Below are 21,293 nucleotides of genomic sequence, written 5' to 3'. Positions count from 1 at the left end.
ATAGCGCCTCCAGTGGAATATTTGTAATTTTCATTATTTTTTAAAAATAACCCCTTTGGTATTAATTTTATGGTCTATATTGCTTGTCAACGTAAGGATATTAAAGGGACAGTAAACACTCGAGATAACAGTATCCGATATTTAAAAATAAAAAACAAAGATCCGCCTGCCCCGTACTCGCTTGCAATTTCTGACCGAGGATTGGATTCTGATTGGCTGATCATTTGAAGAAGAAGGTAGCTACATAACGGTGGGGGGGAGTTAGGCTGCCATATTTACATCATATTATAGAAATTATCAACAATGATTACTAGGAGAAAGAAGTAGGTAAGACAAAAGCGGTACGGTGCAGGCTGATCTTCGTTTTTTATTTTTAAATATCGAATACTGTTATCTTGAGTGTTGACTGTCCCTTTAAGACATTAGATGGATTAAATCCCTTAAAGGGTTATTAATCACTAAATTAATGCTAGATATAGTGATGCATTCAAAGCAAATATTAGTCTGAGACTTATGTGCAGATACATTTTTTAAATTAATACTATAAAGTTTTAGTTACAATGATAGCACTTATTAATATATCAAAACTAAAAACCTGTTATTCTTATCTAATGTTGTTAAAGGGACAGTCTACACCAGAATTGTTATTGTTTAAAAAAGATAGATAATCCCTTTATTACCCATTCCCCAGTTTTGCATAACCAGCACAGTTATATTAATCTATGTTTTACCTCTGTGATAACCTTGTATTTAAGCCTCTGCAGACTGCCCCTTATCTCAGTGCTTTTGAAAGACAGGCAGTTTAGCCAATCAGGGCAGACTCCTAAATAACTCCACAGGAGTGAGCACTATGTTATCTATATAACACACATGAACTAGTACTGTCTAACTGTTAAAAACTTTCAAAATGCTCTGAGCTAAGAGGCGGTTTTCAACGGTTTAGAAATCAGTTTGAGCCTACCTAGGTTTAGCTTTTCAAAAATACCACCAAAGGAACAAAGCAAATTTAATGATAAAAGTCAGTTGGAAAGTTGTTTAAAATTGCATGCTATAGCTGAATCATGAAAGCTTAATTTTGACTAAACTGTCTCTTTAAGTACAGTTATAAAGTGGTTGTTAAAGTAACAGTCTTACAGGGTTTAGTGTCTAATTAAAGTTATAATATTTTGTATTCAATTTTTAAAACTTTACAATTTATTTCTTTTATGTGCATTATGCAGTAACAGTGTTTGTGAGAATGATGTACGCATAATGTAAGTTGTACACACTATTTAAATCATGAAACCTTAATAGTTATTTCTGTTATGTTATATTTCTGTTATGTCATGTCACCTCCAAAATATACACTGAGTCTAGTAAAAATAAAACTTTCATGATTCAGATAGGGCATGCAATTTTAAACAACTTTCCAATTTACTTTCATCATCAAATTTGCCTTGTTCTAATGGTATTCTGCATTTGGACAGTTTTTCACAGCTAGACAGCGCTATTTCGTGTGTGCCATATAGATAACATCACTTCTGCGGATTTACCAATGAGTCAGCACTCATTGGCTAAATTGCAAGCTGTCAAAATAACTGAAATAAAGGGGAAGTCTGCAGAGGTTTAGATACAAGGTAATCACAGAGAGAACAAGTATATTAATAGAATTGTGTTGGTTATGCAAAACTGGGGAATGGGTAATAAAGGGATTATCTATCTTTTTAAACAATAAACATTTTGGAGTAAACTATCCCTTTAAATAAACAAAATTTTTGTAAATATTATACCCTGTAAAAGTATTACAGCAATTGTTTAAGAATTTAACATTTTTCATATTTCAGGTTTTTCTTACTTCAATGATCAGCATTTTGTTATGGAGTTATTATGCAAATACTGTATACATGAAACACATTTTACTGCTTTCATTATACAATTTCTTAAACGTGAGCAAATTGGCATAAATCATTAATTGTAAGCAATGACATAGTTTCAAACTAACCTTATCTTTCTTGATTCAAGATGTGGAGAGTCTGAAAAGGAAAATGCTTCAGTTTTATAGTAAATGTGTATGTCAAAAAGACCTCCAATAGTCACATCCCCAGGCATGGCGAATGGCCTTTGAGGGTAAGGGGTCCCAGGTCTACAGCCAAATTCTGGGGTTTGACAAACTCCATCACAGAACAGCAAGAGAATGACAGTGTTTCTGATAAAAGATTTCATATCTATATAAAAGAAATTAGTGGAAAACAATTTCAAGCACTTTAAAACATATTAGAAATTTGAAGACTTCAACAATGCAGCACTGAAAAGAACTATTTTAATTATTTACTGTTTGTGTGTTGTTTCCTTAAAGTCTGCAATATACATAGATCAGTAGCATATATATCATGCCTTTAAAATACTTCTATTCCCTTTGGGGGGGCAAACTGGAGCATTGTAGATTTATAACTGTGACCTACCTTAAAAAATTATTGTAATTATGGTCAATTAGTTATTTGTATGACACAGCTGCACCCTAAAGTGGATTATTGCAGGAAAAGTAATTTGCAAAATAAGTCCAGCTACAGAAGACTATAATTTAAATAATCATATGCTCGATTGCCAACTACCCCAGAGACCTGAAAGATACATTTTGAAAATATAAATTATAAATGCTAGTTTGAAAATAGAAATTAAGAAAATAGTAGAAGAGAGATTTATTAAAAGTTTGAAATTTCAATTATTCACTTTTTTTTTTTTTTTTTTTTTTTACCAATTTAAAGAAATTTGGGAAATAAATTAATAAACTTAAGATTAATATTTTGGATTATAAATGTGTATAAAGAAAATAGGTCAAATTATTATGATAGTTTAGCTCTTTACCAAGCTCTAACAGATATTAAAGTTTATGTATTTTACAACATGAACTAGAGACTTTAATTTTGGGAGGAAAACACAGCTACTTTGTTTAGCCACAAAACTTGAGGTGGTGTCCATCATCTGATTAAGCAGCAATCCTAGGGTAATTAACCAATTGGCAGACCATGAATAAAACCCCAATATTTGGTTATGAAAAAGAGTATCTTAATTGGCTGTTATGCTGTAGAGTTCTTTTTTTGGCTTAAGAATAAGGCTCAGTTTGGTAACTGGCAGAAATATCGATGCATGGCACATTTGGCACAATTGAGTTAATGTTTAGTAGTCACATTCAGCCTACTGTGTAAGGGTTTTAGCCTTGTACCCTTGGACTTAACCTCACCATTGGTCCTGAGTGTGGATTCCTAGGGGCCAATTTATCAAGTGCCGGGCGGACATAATTCACTGTAGATAATGATGTCCGCCCGACATAGCTAAATGCCGACAGCATATGCTGTCGGCAATTAACATTGCACAAGCATTTCTAGCGAAATGCTTGTCCAATGACGCCTCCTGCACATTCGCAGGTGTCAATCATTCCGATCAGGGATAGAAAGCAGCATCGGCTACTTGTTAAATCTATCCCCTAGAGGGAAGTGGAGTAGGAATTTTTTTTAAAGAATTACACTGGAAGAAAACAAAGTTCTTCTTTTTGTTGATATACAGATGTAGAGGGGGGAATCTTATTTTGTTGTTTCAGTAAAGGCAGCTACCAATAGAAGTTTGTTTTGTTGTGGAATTAAATATATAAGGCATAAATAAAAGTGGAACGATAAAGTTTGAATGTGAGCAATATCAGAATATCGCGGGCACGTTAATTTGCACGTGCTTTACAAGTTAAAGTAAATGCGTTTGCTCTAATGCAATCTAATTTAACGCACATTGGCTTAGCGCGACTGAAGACATTGAGGCCTATTTATCAAGCTGTCAACCGCAAATACGCTGGAATTCCGCAGCGTAATTGTGGCGAGCCTGATTCGTCCTATTTATCAAAGACTACAGACCATCAAAAGTTGAAATTTGTGACGTAACATACCATCCGCCGGTCTCAGTCAGACACAGATCGATGCTTATGTCATTACAGATGTCCAGAATACAAATTTGGCACTATCTAACAACTTTTGCAAGTTATCAAACTTCTAACCGGTACGCTCGCCACTATTCTGGTCCAGCATACCTGGTTTTCAATCCGCCACACTGGAGGCCGCAGATGCCATAGGAATCAATGGGAGTCTGAAAGCAGCGAAAGCTCATGTTCGCTGCTGCCCAATACCCCATTGATTTCTATGCTAGAATAAAAGTTACGTTTACACCTAATACCCTAACATAAGCCCTGAGTCTAAACACCCCTAATCTGCTGCCCCGACATCGGCGCCACCTAAATAATGTTATTTACCCCTATCCCGCCGCTCCCGGTGCCCACCGCAACTCTAATAAAGTTATTAACCCCTATCCCCCCGCTCCCCGACATCGCCGCAACTAAATAAAGTTATTAACCCCTATCCCGCTGCTACCGGAGCCCACCGCAACTAAATAAATGTATTAACCCCTAAACCTCTGGCCTCCCACTATCACTACCACTTACTAAAACTATTAACCCCTAAACCACCAGCCCCACATCCCCATAAACTAAAGTAACCTATTAACCCCTAAACCTAACAACCTGCTAACTTTATAATTACCTCATCCCTATCTTATAATAAATTTAAACTTACCTGTAGAATTAAATTAAACTATATTATACTACTAATTAACCTAATCTAACTATTATACTAAAAATACATTAAATTACATTAAACTATATTAAACTATTCATTAATCTACCCTAACTATTATACTACAATTACATTAAACTACAAATTAAATTAACGATATTATATATTTAAAAACCTAACCCTACTCAAATTATTTAAATCTACTATTAAAAATGACTAAGTTACCACCCAACCACACACAACTATTTAAAGAAAATTACACCAAACTTTTATTAACAACGCAACAAGACCTCCGCACTTGGTCCCTAAAACCAATATCCTGGTGGGGACGCACACAATGCATTAAAATGACCACTCTACCCAGGGTACTGTACCTATTCCAGGCTGTTCCCATAGCTCTTTCCAAATGGTACCTAGCTCAACTTCAGAGACACATAAATGCCTTTATTTGGGGAAAGGGTAAACCTAGGATTAACAAATCCAACATGTACAGAGCAACAATAAATGGAGGGCTGGGGCTACCAGACTTAACAGTATATTATAATGCAGTTGCCTTACAAAGAATTCTAGACTGGCATAGAGCAGGTGACTCGAAGGCCTGGGTATCCCTAGACTCTAACATCCTTAGAGTTCCTTCAGTAGGTGCTCTTTGCTGGGTACCGAAATCCTTACGTCCCCCACAGTGTTACAACTTAATGATTCATAAACACGTTTTTGACTCATGGGATAATATTAATCTTCACCAGACGTATCTTACTGGGGCTTGCTCACCCCTTTTTCCCATACCACTGAATGCCGAGATGATAGGAGGGTTAGATAAAGGACAACAGAGACTAACTGAATGGGGATACACAGTGCCACTAAAAGAATTTACGCTTCATGGGAAGTTGGTTGAGAGAGAAAGTCTGAATGCAGTAGCAGGGGGACGATACTCTAACTGGCTAAAATATTCCCAATTACATCATTTTATATATACCTCACCACATCAGAAAGACTTCCTCAGGGAACTGACCCCATTCAAAACTCTTTGCACAAGCATAACCCCACTACGACACTCGCTGTCCTTGACACGTAAACTTTTACAAATAGAACACATACACACGCTCCCCTCGTACACGACCAAATGGCACGAGGAACTGGGACATGATCTGAGTGGGGAAGAATGGAAGAAGATCTTTCAAAACACAAAAAAATCATCAAGCTCACCCCAAATGATAGAACTTAATTTTAAAGTGCTGCTGAGATGGTACTTAACCCCCTCACGCATCCAACCCATCTACCCAGAGGCAGGCAGTAACTGCTGGAGAGGTTGCCCTACTAGGGGCCAATACTTACATATGTGGTGGGAATGCGATTAAATCAAGCCATTCTGGCGCGAAATAGAAATTTTCTATAGGCAGATATTGACTGAGGAATTTGAGCTGACACATAGAATAGCTCTGCTAAACGACCTCCCCCCGTTCCCTTGCAAATTGAGACTCAGACTATTACAAATAGGCATTACAAGCGCTAAATCTCTAATAGCACTTCACTGGAAAACACAGCACAGGCCAACACTACTAGAATGGATTAACAAGGTCGCAGACATGCTAACACTTGAGGAATATGGTTACTATAAAAGGAAGCAGATTGGCACTTTTGCAGAAATCAAATTTATTTGGGAAGAACTAACTACACGACAGGTTCCTTTACTTATGTCAATAACATAGAGTTCCCTCTCTCCCTGTCTCCCTTTCTCTCCTTTTCCTCCTACTCCTCCTTCTGATCCCTATCTCTGGTGCCCTCCCCCTTGAAGGAATGGTGGTTCCAACGTTAAGTTTAACCGTTCCAAAGTTATGAATATAATTTTTATATGGAGCAACGAATCTACACACTCATGTGATAATATCATCCAAGCCTATACACTGGGAGAAGATTGTAAAAGACTATTTTTATGTACCTGAAGATTCCCATTATATTTTCCTTGTTCTGTATTTATTTTTGGATGTTAATAAAGCTCTTTGTTAAAAAATAACAACTAAGTTACAAAAAATAAAAAACACTAAGTTACACAAAATAAAAAACACTAAGTTACAAAAAAATAAACACTAAATTACACAAAATAAAAAATAAATGATCAAATATTTAAACTAATTACACCTAATCTAATAGCCCTATGAAAATATAAAAGCCCCCCCCCCCCCCAAAATAAAAAATAAAACCTAGCCTACAATAAACTACCAATGGCCCTTAAAAGGGCCTTTTGCCGGCATTGCCCCAAAGAAATCAGCTGTAAATAAAAATACAAACACCCCCCCAACAGTAAAACCCACCACCCACACAACCAACCCCCCAAATAAAAACCTATCTAAAAAAACCTAAGCTCTCCATTGCCCTGAAAAGGGCATTTGTATGGGCATTCCCTTAAAAGGGCATTTAGCTCTTTTTCCGCCCAAAGTCCCTAACCTAAAAATAAAACCCACCCAATAAACCCTTAAAGAAACCTAACACTAACCCCGAAGATCCACTTACAGTTTTTGAAGACCCGACATCCATCCTCAACGAAGCGGCAGCAGTCCTCAGCGAAGCCGGCAGAAGTCTTCATCCAAGCATGCCGAAGTCTTCATCCAGACGGCATCTTCTATCTTCATCCATCCGGCGCGGATGGATGACGTCATCCAAGATGGCGTCCCTTACATTCTGATTGGCTGATAGAATTCTATTAGCCAATAGGAATTAAGGTGAAAAATCCTATTGGCTGTTGCAATTATCCAATAGGATTGAGCTTTCATCCTATTGGCTGAATAGCAGCGAGATTGATGACTGTTAGTTAACAACAGTCCGCTGCTCATCACCCCGTACTTGTTGCGCAGCTTTTTGACAGCTTTTTAGATAAATAAGGAGACCGTATTCAGATCCGCAGCCGCGATGTTAGGCGAACGTATTGGTGCCGGCGAATGCAGCACAGTTGACGGCTTGATAAATAGGCCTCCTTGCGTAAATGGTTAGGGCTAAAGTTGTACCAAGCATAACATAAATAAATTAAAATATACTGTTACACTCATATAAACATTATCTGATAAAAAATATTGATATAAATATTACTAAAGAAAAGTTATAAGGGTTCAAAGGTATATGGTCTATGGCCATGTATTTGACTGCAAAGGGCTATAATATATATATATATATATATATATATATATATATATATATATATACAGTATATATATATATATATATATATATATATATATATATATTATAAATAATAATTCTATAATATTATTTCATAATTTAGTGCATATTACCAATAGGTATGTGCAGACATCATTATCATTCCATATAGCATTATACATTATCTAGGAAAATCTCATCAGCAAAGTTAATTGTCATTCAATGCTACATCATCCATTAAATCACTGTCTATAGAATATATCAGTTCACATATGACAGACAGCACACACCTGATGCACGTGATGGAGGGCTACTGCAAACGCCACTCTGTAATGTAGTAACAACCGAAGTCCACAGCACCAATAATTTGAAGGAAAAAGGTTTTTCAAGCTTTATAGCATTTATTTATCCTTTACAGCTTCATACAGCATAGGCACCCAGCAGCAAATGCAACGTTTCGGGCGTAAGGGTTAACGCCCGAAACGTTGCATTTGCTGCTGGGTGCCTATGCTGTATGAAGCTGTAAAGGATAAATAAATGCTATAAATCTTGAAAAACCTTTTTCCTTCAAATTATTGGTGCTGTGGACTTCAGTTGTTACTCTATAGAATATATAGCATGAACCATAAACCATAGAACCACCACTGAATTGAGTTCTTTGTATACTATTTCAATTTAGTTAAACATAATAACCTTAGTAAAAACTATAGCCAGTTATATTAAAATCTGTTTATCAAAGTTTCACTTCTTTTTAACCAAGTAACCAAAATCGTTTAAACTCCTACCAATGAAGGTCCGTTGTTATAAGCACTCAACTGTGTTTTAGTAAACCACTTAGACAGTCAATTGTAGCAACAAAGTTCACACATTGAAATTAATTTGCACACACTTAGGTTATATCCGGCTTATGTCCTTGCCATTAAAGCATACTGAGGTAGTCTCAGGAGTGTGCACATGACCTGATATAAGGTAAAGAGAGTTTTACCTTGTTTGAAGTCTGGAACCAACCATAAAGGAGATGTGTTGCAGATGGAGGTCAGAAACAGGTAGAGGTCAACACCAGATGAACAGGACCAAAAATTAAAGGGATATGAAACCCAAACCAAAAAAAAAATATTTTAAATAAGTTTCCAATTTACTTCTATTATGACATTTGCTTCGTTCCCATGATATTCTGTGTTGAAGAGATACCTAGGTAAGCGTCAGGAGTACTACATGGCAGAAAATAGTGCAGTAGAACGAGGCTCCCATTGAAGCCAATGGAAGTGAGCTCTCATGCACTTTACTTGTAATACCAGTGCACCTTTACGTGCGCCAGTATTTTGCGTTCCACTCGTAATCTGGCTCTAATCACTGAAAAAAATAATAAAAAAATGATTATACATATAGTAAAAAGTTCTAGATATTCCATAGAATATAGATATTTATTTTTGCAGTATGTAAAATACTTTTTAAAGATAATTATTATTATTTTTTAAAATTGTTATATTTAATATTTAAATAACGTGATGTAAGATTAGTAACCCGACCATGTTAGACCTAATTCACAAAGCCCCATGCTCTCTACGCATACTTTACATGTAGATTTTTTATTATTATTAAATATATATCTCTATATATATATCTGATATTGTTAATATAAAATATATATCAATACCTATAAATTTATAGTAATAGATATATATAGAAATATGTATTTATGTGGTTGCAATATTGCAAAGTCCTTGGTTTAGCACGTGCCAGGTTTTGGTCACGCAAACTTTTTGCTTTTAATTAGTAATATGCACGCAACAATTACTTCTAGTGAAGCTCGACTTCTAATCTAGCCCTATATGTGTAACACTATTAAAAACATTGATTCCATCCAGGGGCTACTATGGCTTAGGTCTGCAGGTTTGGGCAGCCAGCCATGGATGTCCCCCAATTACCCCCATCGGCCGCCCTTTGCCTTTGCTTATCAGCTTGATCCCCAGAGCAGAGTAAGATGGCAGATACTCTAGAGGGGTACTGTTTGGGTAAAAGCCACAGCTGCACTTCCCCATCACTCAGCCAGACCCTGAACATTTGCCATTTGACCCAAGCGGCAAGGGAGGCAAGATACTTATACCCAGCCAGTAGAATGCAAGTGCAGGAATGGCAGAGTTCCACGGTTAGGGAGGCATGAAATAAAATGAAAAAAAATGTTCAGTTTCTGTTTAAGTGACGAGGAATAGTAGCTGTGACTACCACCCAAACAGTACTACCATCTTACTCTGCACCGGGGATCAAGCAGATGAGAATTGGGACCACCGTAGAGAGCACAGCACACACCCACTCAGTCATGGCAGCCAGGAGACTCCCCTCTCTGGATATGGTGCAGTCCTGTGGAGTTGTATTGCCCAGATGATGTGATGACATCTATTCCTTAGGGTCAAACACTGTGCACTGAGGTGCTGACACCCTGCATCCCAAAATAAAACTGTGTGATTCTTTTCATGTATATGTTATGTATGCATAATATATACACCTCTGTCAAGCCCTGAACTGAGCTAATGGCGGTAGGTGTCAATGTCAGAACTAGCTTCTGTGCACTGCCTCACGCTATAGATCTCAATAGATGAACCTATCACAGAGGGGTTTAAATGCATAGTGTAACAACATAGTAACATACAGTCATGGCCAAAAATATTGGCACCCCTGCATTTCTGTCAGATAATGCACAACTTCGCTCAGAAAATTGTTACAAAATTATTGGCACCCTCAATTTAATATTTGGTAGCACACGTCTTGGAAAAAAATACTTAAATCAATCTTTTCCTGTAACCATCAATGAGTTTCTTACACCTCTCTACCGGAATTTTAGACCACTCTTTTTTCACCAACTGCTCCAGGTCTCTCAGATCGGAAGGGTTCCTTTTCCCAACTTGAGATTTCTCCACAGATACTCTATGGGATTGAGATCTGGACTCATTGCTGGCCAGTTCAGTACTCTCCAGCGCTTTGTCTTAAACCATTTCTGGGTGCTTTTTGACGTGTGCTTTGGGTCATTGTCCTGCTGTAAGACCCATGACGGAGGCCCAACTTTCTGACACTGGGCCCTACATTGCATCACAGAATTCTTTGTTAGTCTTCAGATTTCATAATGTCATGCACACAGTCAAGACATCCAGTGCCTGAAGTAGCAAAGAAACCCCAAAACATCAGTGAACCTCTAACATGTTTGACTGTAGGGACTGTATTATTTTATTTAAAAGCCTCATTTCTTTTTCTGAAAACAGTAGAATGATGGGCTTTAACAAAAAGCTGTATTTTTGTTTCGCCCGTCCACAGCACATTCTCCCCAAATGATTTAGGCTTCCTCAGGTAAGTTTTGGCAAACTCCAATCTGGCTATTTTATGTTTCTGTGTCAACAGTGGGGTCCTCCTGGGTCTCCTATCATAGCGTCCCTTTTCATTCAGATGGCGACGTATAGTGCAAGCTGACACATTTGTACCCTGTGCCTGAAGGACAGCTTGAATTTGTCTGTGTGTTGATCAAGGTTCTTTATCCACCATTCGAATAATTCTCTTTCGTCCATGTCCAGGGAGATTCGCTACAGTGCCATGGGCTGTAAACTTCTTGACAATGTTGCGCACAGTGGACTCTCCAGAAACAGCAGTTATGAAGCAGCAGTCTAAAGACCGCTGCTCCATAACCCTGGCCGCCTGCTCTGATGAGGCGGACAGGAATCACCACAATTCAACCCGATCGATTCAACCGAGAGTCTGCAGGGGGCGTTGTTGCAATGCTGAATACGGAGAGCGTATTGCTCTCCGCATTCAGCGATGTCTGTCGGACCTGATCCGCACTGTCGGATCAGGTCCGACAGACATTTGATAATTCGGCCTCCTTGACTTTAGTAGCTGAGGTTGAAAGAAGTATCTGCTATATGTGGATGGGTGTCTTCAGGTAAGTATGTTTTTATTACTTAAGACACTCTCAGCTATGGTTTGGCACTTTATGTATTTATATAAAGTTCTAATTATATGTATTTGTACTTATATTTGCCATGATTCAAGTTTCAGTATATTTCCTTTTGCAGACTGTCAGTTTCATATCTGGGAAATGTTTTTTTAGGAAGAAAAAAAAAAATCTTACCTGGGGTTTAGTCTTTTTTTCAAATTGGCTGTCTTTTAACCCCTTAAGGACCAGTGACGTACCCTGTATGTCGCTGGCCTTTTTTTGGGACTTGATTGTTTTATAGCGTGGTCTTGCCACCAGCGTTGAGACTGCTCTATTCCACAAAGCCTGCTAGAGGGAGTGCATTAATAGCGTGTTCTTGCTAGAATTGTGCTATTATGTCCTGAAAAAACCCTTAACAACCAGTGACATACAGGGTACATTGTGGTCATTAAGGGGTTAAATTCGCGGGCAGAATTAGGCTCGCGAGGGCGCAAAATGCCAAAGTTTATTGCGTCATTCTTGGCGCGAGATTTTTTTGGCGCAAAGTTACGTTTGTTGACGCAAATTCGTCATTTCCGGCATCTTAGTTGACGCAGAGTCCTTCACAAGGTTGCGTCATCCGTGACGCGAGTGTGTCATTCCGGACGTTTTTGGCGCCAAAATTTTTTTGTTTGTTGTGCGTCATACTTGGCGCCAAATATTTTCATTATTTAAGACTCCATTCCTATATGCCTCTTACCCCTTTTTTCTCTATCAGAGGGCTATGCTGTTTGCATTTTTTTTTCCATTCCTGAAACTGCCATATAAGGAAATTGATAATTTTGCTTTATATGTTGTTTTTTTCTCTTACATTTGCAAGATGTCTCAATCTGATCCTGTTTCAGAAGTCTCTGTTGGAACCCTGCTGCCTGATAACAGTTCTACCAAAGCTAAGTGCATTTGTTGTAAACTTGTGGAGGTTATATCTCCTGCTGTGGTTTGTAATAGTTGTCATGATAAACTTTTACATGCAGAAAATGTATCCATCAGTAGTAGTTCATTACCTGTTGCTGTTCATTCAACATCTAATGCACAAGATGTACCTGTATATTTAAAAGAATGTATTTCTGATTCTATTCAGAAGGCTTTGTCTGCCATCCCGCATTCTAATAAATGTAAAAGGTCTTTTAAAACTTTTCATAAAGTTGATGAAATTTCAACATGCTGATTTATCCTTCTCTGATGGGGATCTATATGATTCAGAAGATCCTGCCTCAGATATTGACACTGACAAATCTTCTTATTTATTTAAAATGGAGTATATTCGTTCTTTGTCAAAAGAAGTGTTGATTACATTGGATATGGAGGAAACTAGTCCTTTAGATATTAAAACTAGTAAACCTCCTGTGGATATTCCAGAGGTTTTTCCAGTTCCTGATGCTATTTCTGATATGATTTCTAAGGAATGGAATAGGCCTGGTACTTCTTTTATTCCTTATTCAAGGTTTAAAAAATTGTATCCTTTGCCAGCAGTTTCTTTAGAGTTTTGGGAAAAGATCCCCAAAGTTGATGGGGCTATCTCTACTCTTGCTAAACGTACTACTATTCCTATGGAAGATAGTACTTCTTTTAAAGATCCTTTAGATAGGAAACTTGAATCTTATCTAAGGAAAGCTTATTAATATTCAGGTCATCTTCTCAGGCCTGCAATTTCTTTGGCTGATGTTGCAGCTGCATCAACTTTTTGGTTGGAACATTTAGCACAACAAGAATTAGATTCTGATTTGTCTAGCATTGTTCGCCTTCTTCAACATGCTAATCATTTTATTTGTGATGCCATTTTTGATATAATCAAAATTGATGTTAAATCTATGTCTTTAGCTATTTTAGCTAGAAGAGCTTTGTGGCTTAAATCTTGGAATGCTGACATGACTTCAGATTGCTATCTCTTTCTTTCCAAGGTAATAAGTTATTTGGTTCTCAGTTGGATTCAATAATTTCAACTGTTACTGGGGGGAAGGGAGTTTTTTTTTGCCTCAGGATAAAAGACCTAAGGGTAAATTTAAAGCTTCTAACCGTTTTCGTTCCTTTCGACAAAATAAGGAACAGAAATATAATCCTTCCCCCAAGGAATCTGTCTCCAATTGGAAGCCTTCCTCAAATTGGAATAAATCCAAGCCATTTAAGAAATCAAAGCCAGCCCGCAAATACGCATGAAGGTGCAGCCCTCATTCCAGCTCAGCTGGTAGGGGGCAGATTGAGATTTTTCAAAGATGTTTGGATCAATTCGGTCCAAAATCAATGGATTCAGAGTATTGTTTCTCAGGGGTACAGAATAGGATTCAGATTAAGACCGCCTGTGAGAAGATTTTTTCTCTCACGCATTCCAGCAAACCCTGTAAAGGCTCAGGCTTTCCTGAAGTGTGTTTCAGACCTGGAGTTATCAGGAGTAATCATGCCAGTTCCGTTTCAGGAACAGGGTCTGGGGTTTTATTCAAATCTATTCATTGTCCCAAAGAAAGAAAATTCTTTCAGACCAGTTTTGGATCTAAAAATTTTGAATCAATATGTAAGGGTACCATCTTTCAAGATGGTGACTATAAGGACTATTCTGCCTTTTGTTCAGCAAGGGCATTATATGTCCACAATAGACTTACAGGATGCATATCTTCATATTCCGATTCATCCAGATCACTATCAGTTCCTGAGATTCTCTTTTCTTGCAAGCATTACCAATTTGTTGCTCTTCCTTTAGCCTAGTGACATCTCCAAGAATCTTTTCAAAAGTTCTCGGTGTCCTACTCTCTGTAATCAGAAAGTGGGGTATTTCGGTATTTCCTTATTTGGATGATATCTTGGTACTAGCTCAGTCTTTACATTCTGCTGAATCTCACACGAATCAGCTAGTGTTGTTTCTTCAAAGACATGATTGGAGGATCAATTTACCAAAAAGTTCCTTGATTCCTCAGACAAGGGTCACCTTTTTAGGTTTCCAGATAGATTCAGTGTCCATGACTCTGTCTCGAACAGACAAGAGACATTTGAAATTGGTTGCAGCCTGTCGGAACCTTCAGTTGCAGTCATTCCCTTCAGTAGCTATGTGCATGGAAGTTTTAGGTCTCATGACTGCAGCATCGGATCCCCTTTGCTCGTTTTCATATGAGACCTCTCCAGCTTTGTATGCTGAACCAATGGTGCAGGGATTATACAAGGATATCACAATTAATATCCTTAAATCCCAATGTTCGACTATCTCTGACTTGGTGGTTAGATCACCATTGTATTATTCTAGGGGCCTCTTTCGTTCGTCCAACCTGGACTGTGATCAGAACAGATGCAAGTCTTTCAGGTTGGGGAGCTGTTTGGGGATCTCTGACAGCACAAGGGGTTTGGAAATCTCAAGAGGCGAGATTACCAATAAATATTTTGGAACTCCGTGTGATTCTCAGGGCTCTTCAGTTTTGGCCTCTATTGAAGAGAGAACCGTTCATTTGTTTTCAGACAGACAATATCACAACTGTGGCATATGGCAATCATCAGGGTGGGATTCACAGTCTTCAAGCTATGAAAGAAGTATCTTGGATACTTGTTTGGGCGGAATCCAACTCCTGTCTAATTTCTGTGGTTCATATCCCAGGTATAGACAATTGGGAAGCGGATTACCTCAGTTGTCAGACTTTACATCCAGGAGAGTGGTCTCTCTATCCAGATGTGTTTTCTCAAGTTGTTCAGATGTGGGGTCTTCCAGAAATAGATCTGATGGCATCTCATCTAAACAAGAAACTTCCCAGGTACCTGTCCAGGTCCAGGGATCCTCAGGCGGAAGCAGTGGATGCGTTGACACTTCCTTGGTGTTATCAACCTGCTTATATTTTCCCGCCTCTAGTTCTTCTTCCGAGGGTGATCTCCAAGATCATCATGGAGCAATCGTTTGTGCTGCTGGTGGCTCCAGCACGGCCTCACAGTTTTTGGTATGCGAATCTTGCTCGGATGTCCAGTTGCCAACCTTGGCCACTTCCATTAAGGCCAGACCTTCTATCTCAAGGTCCGTTTTTCCATCAGGATCTCAAATCATTGAATTTGATGGTATGGAAATTGAACGCTTAGTGCTTAGTCATAGAGGTTTTTCTGACTCCGTGATTAATACTATGTTGCAGTCTTGTAAATCTGTTTCTAGAAAGATTTATTATTGAGTCTGGAAAACTTACATTTCATGGTGTTCCTCTCATAAATTCTGGAAGATAAACAAAAAGGAGGCGCCACAATAGTGTGAGATTGTTGGTAACAGTGAACCCCCGCACACAATACAAAATCACTTACTAGAAGATGAGCACTTGAGAAGTGCCACAGGTGCAGACTGAACCATTAAAAGCTGTCCAGCCAGCTTATCCTCACAAATTTTGAGCCAGAAGACCTGCTTCAGAATCCCAATCCAGTAGGGGAATCAGCGAGTTTATCCTCACAGATATGAGCCGGCACACTTGCTTAAAAATCCCAATGCTGAAAATAGAATCAGCTAGCTCTATCAATGAGCTCACAGCCACTTGGAAAATGATCGTGTAAAAAAGGCAAAGCTTGTTAAAAGCAAAAAATAGAAACTTTGTGATGACAAAGGGTTAAAATAAAACAATCAAGTTTATTAGAACCCAATACACTATGCGTTTCCCGGTCTAACAACTGTTTCATCAGGTGTATCTGATCACTTGTAACTATAATGGCAAAAATAAGAGATCAAACGAGATACTAGTGATAATGACTGGGCTAAGCCTTATGTAGGTTTAAACTGGGTATGGTATAGTCCTAATCATCTGACTAATAAGGTGCTCTTGGGTTCATGTCATTTGATGTGAACATCAAGAGTGTGTGATGGTGTAACTTTAACCACTGACAATATTATTTAGTATATCTTTATTTGCTGGTTACTTCTATACCCCATAGAGGTATTTTCTTTTATATATACCTGGAATCTGGAACCGACTGTGTAAATATAAATAGAACTCTAATGGCTCATGTAATCATTTGAGCGTGACATCACAATATCTCCATATCACTATAAGTATCCATCCTGTTGAATTAGCTATATAGCATTACTTGCTCCAATATATTTTTATATAGACTGAGTCTTGTGATCAAGGTGACTTATTGAACATATTTGAGCTGCATGTGTTTTATTTTAGTTCAATTATGTCACAAACCATTTTACTATAAAGTGAGTGTACTTACAATTGGCTACTTTGAGTGCAACCTCATGAGACTTATTATCTAGATCACTTTGATTGAGAATATATATAGGCCGAATATATTTATTCTGTGATCTATATATCTTATTACTTAGATTTTAGATACCGGTGCAAATTTTAATCTGTATGTCATTCAACCAAATGATTTTGGTTTTTTATGTTTTATAGAGAATAAAGGTTATATTTTATGTATCCTGTTAGGAACTCCCGCTCTATAGTCAGGGCCCAGAGTGCTATAGATGCATACTTTTGGAGAATGGTTATCTCTTTAGACCATTTCTCCTTGTTGTTTCCATTTTGAATTTTTGCATGAGCACCATTTCCTTAATACACTGGGAATATTTATTGCATTAATCCCTTTACTAGTCACGTATTGAAAAAGGAAAAGCCCGAGTAGTGCCACTGTTCATTTGGTGTAGTGTACTAAGTTACAATTACACCTAACACTACACTATAATTAAATTAATTCCCTAAATTAAATACAATTAAATAAAATTATCTAAAGTACAAAACAAAACACTAAATTACAGAAAATAATAAACAAATTACAAGATTTTAAACTAATTACACCTAATCTAATCCCCCTAACAAAATTAAAAAGCCCCCCAAAATATAAAAAAGCCCTACCCTACACTAAATTACAAATAGCCTTTAAAAGGACCTTATGCGGGGCATTGCCCCAAAGTAATCAGCTCTTTTACCTGTAAAAAAAAGTACAAATGCCCCCCCCAACATTAAAACCCACCACCCACACAACCAACCCTACTCTAATACCCACCCAATACCCCCTTAAAAAAACCTAACACTAACCCCTTGAAGATCACCTTACCAGGAGAAGTCTTCACCCAACGGGGCCGAAGTCCTCAACGAAGCCGTCAGAAGTGGTCCTCCAGACGGGCAGAAGTGGTCCTCCAGATGGGCAGGTCTTCATCCAGACGGCATCTTCTATCTTCATCCATCCGGCGCGGAGCGGCTCCATCTTCTAGACATTCGACGTGGAGCATCCTCTTCATCCGACGTCTTCTTGAACAATGACGGTTTCTTTAAGTGACGTTATCCAAGGTGGCGTCCCTTCAATTCCGATTGGCTGATAGAATTCCATCAGCCAATCGGAATTAAGGTAGGAAAAATCCTATTGACTGATGCAATCAGCCAATAGGATTGAAGTTCAATCCTATTGGCTGATCCAATCAGCCAATAGGATTGAGCTCACATTCTGTTGGCTGACAGCTTGGATGACGTCACTTAAAGGAACCGTCATTGTTCAAGAAGATGTCGGATGAAGCGGATGCCCCCCGCGTCAGATGTCTAGAAGATGGAGCCGATCCGCGCTGGATGGATGAAGATAGAAGATGCCGTCTGGATGAAGACTTCTGCACCTCTGGAGGACCACTTCTGCCCGTCTGGAGGACCACTTCTGCCGGCTTCGTTGAGGACTTCGGCCCGGTTCGGTGAAGACTTCTCCCGGTAAGGTGATCTTCAAGAGGTTAGTGTTAGGTTTTTTTTAAGGGGGTATTGGGTGGGTATTAGAGTAGGGTTGGTTGTGTGGGTGGTGAGTTTTAATGTTGGGGGGGGGCATTTGTACTTTTTTTTACAGGTAAAAGAGCTGATTACTTTGGGGCAATGCCCCGCAAAAGGCCCTTTTAAGGGCTATTTGTAATTTAGTGTAGGGTAGGGCTTTTTTTTTATTTTGGGGGGGCTTTTTTATTTTGTTAGGGGGTTAGATTAGGTGTAATTAGTTTAAAAATCTTGTAATTTGTTTATTATTTTCTGTAATTTAGTGTTTTTTTTTGTACTTTAGATAATTTTATTTAATTTTATTTAATTGTATTTAATTTAGGGAATTAATTTATTTATAGTGTAGTGTTAGGTGTAATTGTAACTTAGGTTAGGTTTTATTTTACAGGTCAATTTGTATTTAATTTAACTAGGTAGTTAGTAAATAGTTAATAACTATTTAATAACTATTCTACCTAGTTAAAATAAATACAAACTTGCCTGTAAAATAAAAATAAACCCTAAGCTAGATACAATGTAACTATTAGTTATATTGTAGCTAGCTTAGGGTTTATTTTATAGGTAAGTATTTAGTTTTAAATAGGATTCATTTATTTAATTGTAGTAATTTTATTTTGTTTTATTTAAATTATATTTAAGTTACGGGGGGTTAGACTTAGGGTTAGACTTAGGTTTAGGGGTTAATAAATTTAATATAGTAGCGACGACGTTGGGGGCGGCAGATTAGGGGTTAATAAATGTAGGTAGGTGTCGGCGATGTTAGGGACGGCAGATTAGGGGTTAATAAAATTTAACTAATGTTTGCGAGGAGGGAGTGCGGCGGTTTAGGGGTTAATGTATTTATTACAGTGGCGGCGATGTCCGGTCGGCAGATTAGGGGTTAAAAACTTTATTTAAGTGTTTGCGATGTGGGGGGGCGCTCGGTTTAGGGGTTAATAGGTAGTTTATGGGTGTTAGTGTACTTTGTAGCACTTTAGTTAAGAGTTTTATGTTACGGCGTTAGCCCATAAAACTCTTAACTACTGACTTTTAAATGCGGTATCAGTCTTGACAGGAGAGGCTCTACCGCTCACTTCTTCCAAGACTCGTAATACTGGCATTAGGCAAATCCCATGGAAAATATAGGATATGCAATTGACGTAAGGGGATTTGCGGTAAGCTCCAGTCGCGGAAGAAAAGTGAGCTGTACACCTGTACCTGCCAGACTCGTAATACCAGCGGGCGTTAAAAAGCAGTGTTGGGACCTCTCAACGCTGCTTTTTAAGGCTAATGCAAGACTCGTAATCTAGCCGTATGTTATTTCTGCATAAGATATCTTTTTAAATGTTTGGTCTGATTAAAAAAAGACATAATTTGGCGTTTTGCGCAGTGACGTTCATTTTTTGTTGGAAGTACTCTTAGACACCCAGCAACATGGGAGATGATATAGATTTCACCACTGGAGATGCTGGGGCATCTGCCACTTTCCCCATGTAGTGCTCTGCCTTGCGCAAGAATGGGTTTGTGTTCCTAAAAGGACGTCCCTATAAGATTGTTGAAATGTCAACTTCCAAGACTGGAAAGCATGGTCATGCCAAGGTTCACATGATTGGTATTGATATCTTTTCTGGGAAGAAGTATGAAGATATTTGTCCTTCTACCCATAACATGGATGTCCCCAATATTAAAAGAAGTTATTATCAACTAATCTGCATTAATGATAAATACCTGTCCCTTCTGAATGACAATGGAGATGTACGTGATGATCTCAAGCTGCCAGAGGGTGACCTGGGAAAGGAAATAGAATCTAAATTTGAAGCAGGAGAAGAGATGCTGATCTCTGTCTTGCATGCAATGAATGAAGAATGTGCTGTAGCCATCAAGGCCATGACCAAATAAACTGGGATCCCAGGCACAAGCAATCTGCTATGGTCAAGATAAACCACAGATCTTAAATTTGGTTCTGATTGTCACCAAAGCTATGGCCTTCAAAACAACCTAATTTATTTTTTAATTGTTTGCATATACTGCTGGATTCTAAAGTTTGTTATGCAAATTAACTGGCAATTTTCAAAATCACCTCAGTTTTAAACTAATTAGGAATGCTATAGTAGTTGCCTTTAACATTCCTATAGGTGTCCATTTTGATGGTCCAATAAAACTGATCAAGCATCTTTAGTGGGTATGTTCTATTGGGTCTGTTTTGCTCATAATGCATACAGATTAAATCAGATTTAGTTAAATTAGGTAAAGGCATCTAGAATAAAAGGTAATTTCACTAAACAGTCTAAACCAACCTTGATATACCTTATGAATACATAGACAAGAGCTTAAACTAATTTAAAATAGCAAGTTTAAAATGTATGCATGATAGACTCTTAGTACCAAGCCTGTATCTTGGTCAGTAGAGAAACTGGAGTGATTTGTAAATGCCAGTTGATATGCTTTCTTCCCGGTCCCATACCTTAAAGTCCTGGTGGCCATACAAAACTAAATTGTATTACCTCTGAACTCTCTCCTATGCCAATGTTGGCTTTGCATATTATAACCTTATCAAATGGTGTCAAAGCCTGCCTACAGTCTGGACAGGCACTCAGTATGTTGGGTGATTCTACATAGCAGGCATCTGGCATGTTAATGCTACAGATTTTCACTCAAGGCCTTTGTCTTCAGACTTAAAAAAAAATAAAAAAATAGAAGAATACACTTCAGTTGCTTTTTCTTTTATAGTATTTATCTTGAAATATTAAAGTAAAGACCTTCCCAGGAATCGTTTTGCAGTGCTTCCAGTGTGTTTATTTCTTACATTTGGACCTGTAGCACAAAATCTGAACACATGGAGTATGAGTTAAAAAACAAAAAACGAATGTTGCTTTGGATTTGCTTAAGTATATTTCCTTAAACCTCCAG

At 37.9% G+C, this 21,293-nt stretch overlaps 1 protein-coding gene across 1 annotated transcript; it reads left to right on the top strand.

Moving 5' to 3' along the window:
* Positions 1–19,801: 19,801 nt before the first annotated feature.
* On the top strand, positions 19,802–21,008 carry LOC128639865 (eukaryotic translation initiation factor 5A-1-like). Its single transcript, XM_053692084.1, has one exon. It carries the CDS (start codon positions 19,944–19,946, stop codon positions 20,280–20,282), a length of 339 nt encoding a protein of 112 aa, XP_053548059.1. The 5' UTR covers positions 19,802–19,943; the 3' UTR covers positions 20,283–21,008.
* Positions 21,009–21,293: the final 285 nt, after the last annotated feature.

Source organism: Bombina bombina, chromosome 1 (genome assembly GCF_027579735.1).
Source record: "Bombina bombina isolate aBomBom1 chromosome 1, aBomBom1.pri, whole genome shotgun sequence".
Taxonomy (NCBI): domain Eukaryota; kingdom Metazoa; phylum Chordata; class Amphibia; order Anura; family Bombinatoridae; genus Bombina; species Bombina bombina.
The sequence above is the reverse complement of the archived record's forward strand: the minus strand, read 5'-3'. Positions and strand labels throughout refer to the sequence as shown.

Coding starts and splice junctions, on each gene's coding strand:
- LOC128639865 (XM_053692084.1), top strand. CDS start 19,944: ATGTCAACTTCCAAGACTGGAAAGCATGGTCATGCCAAGGTTCACATG.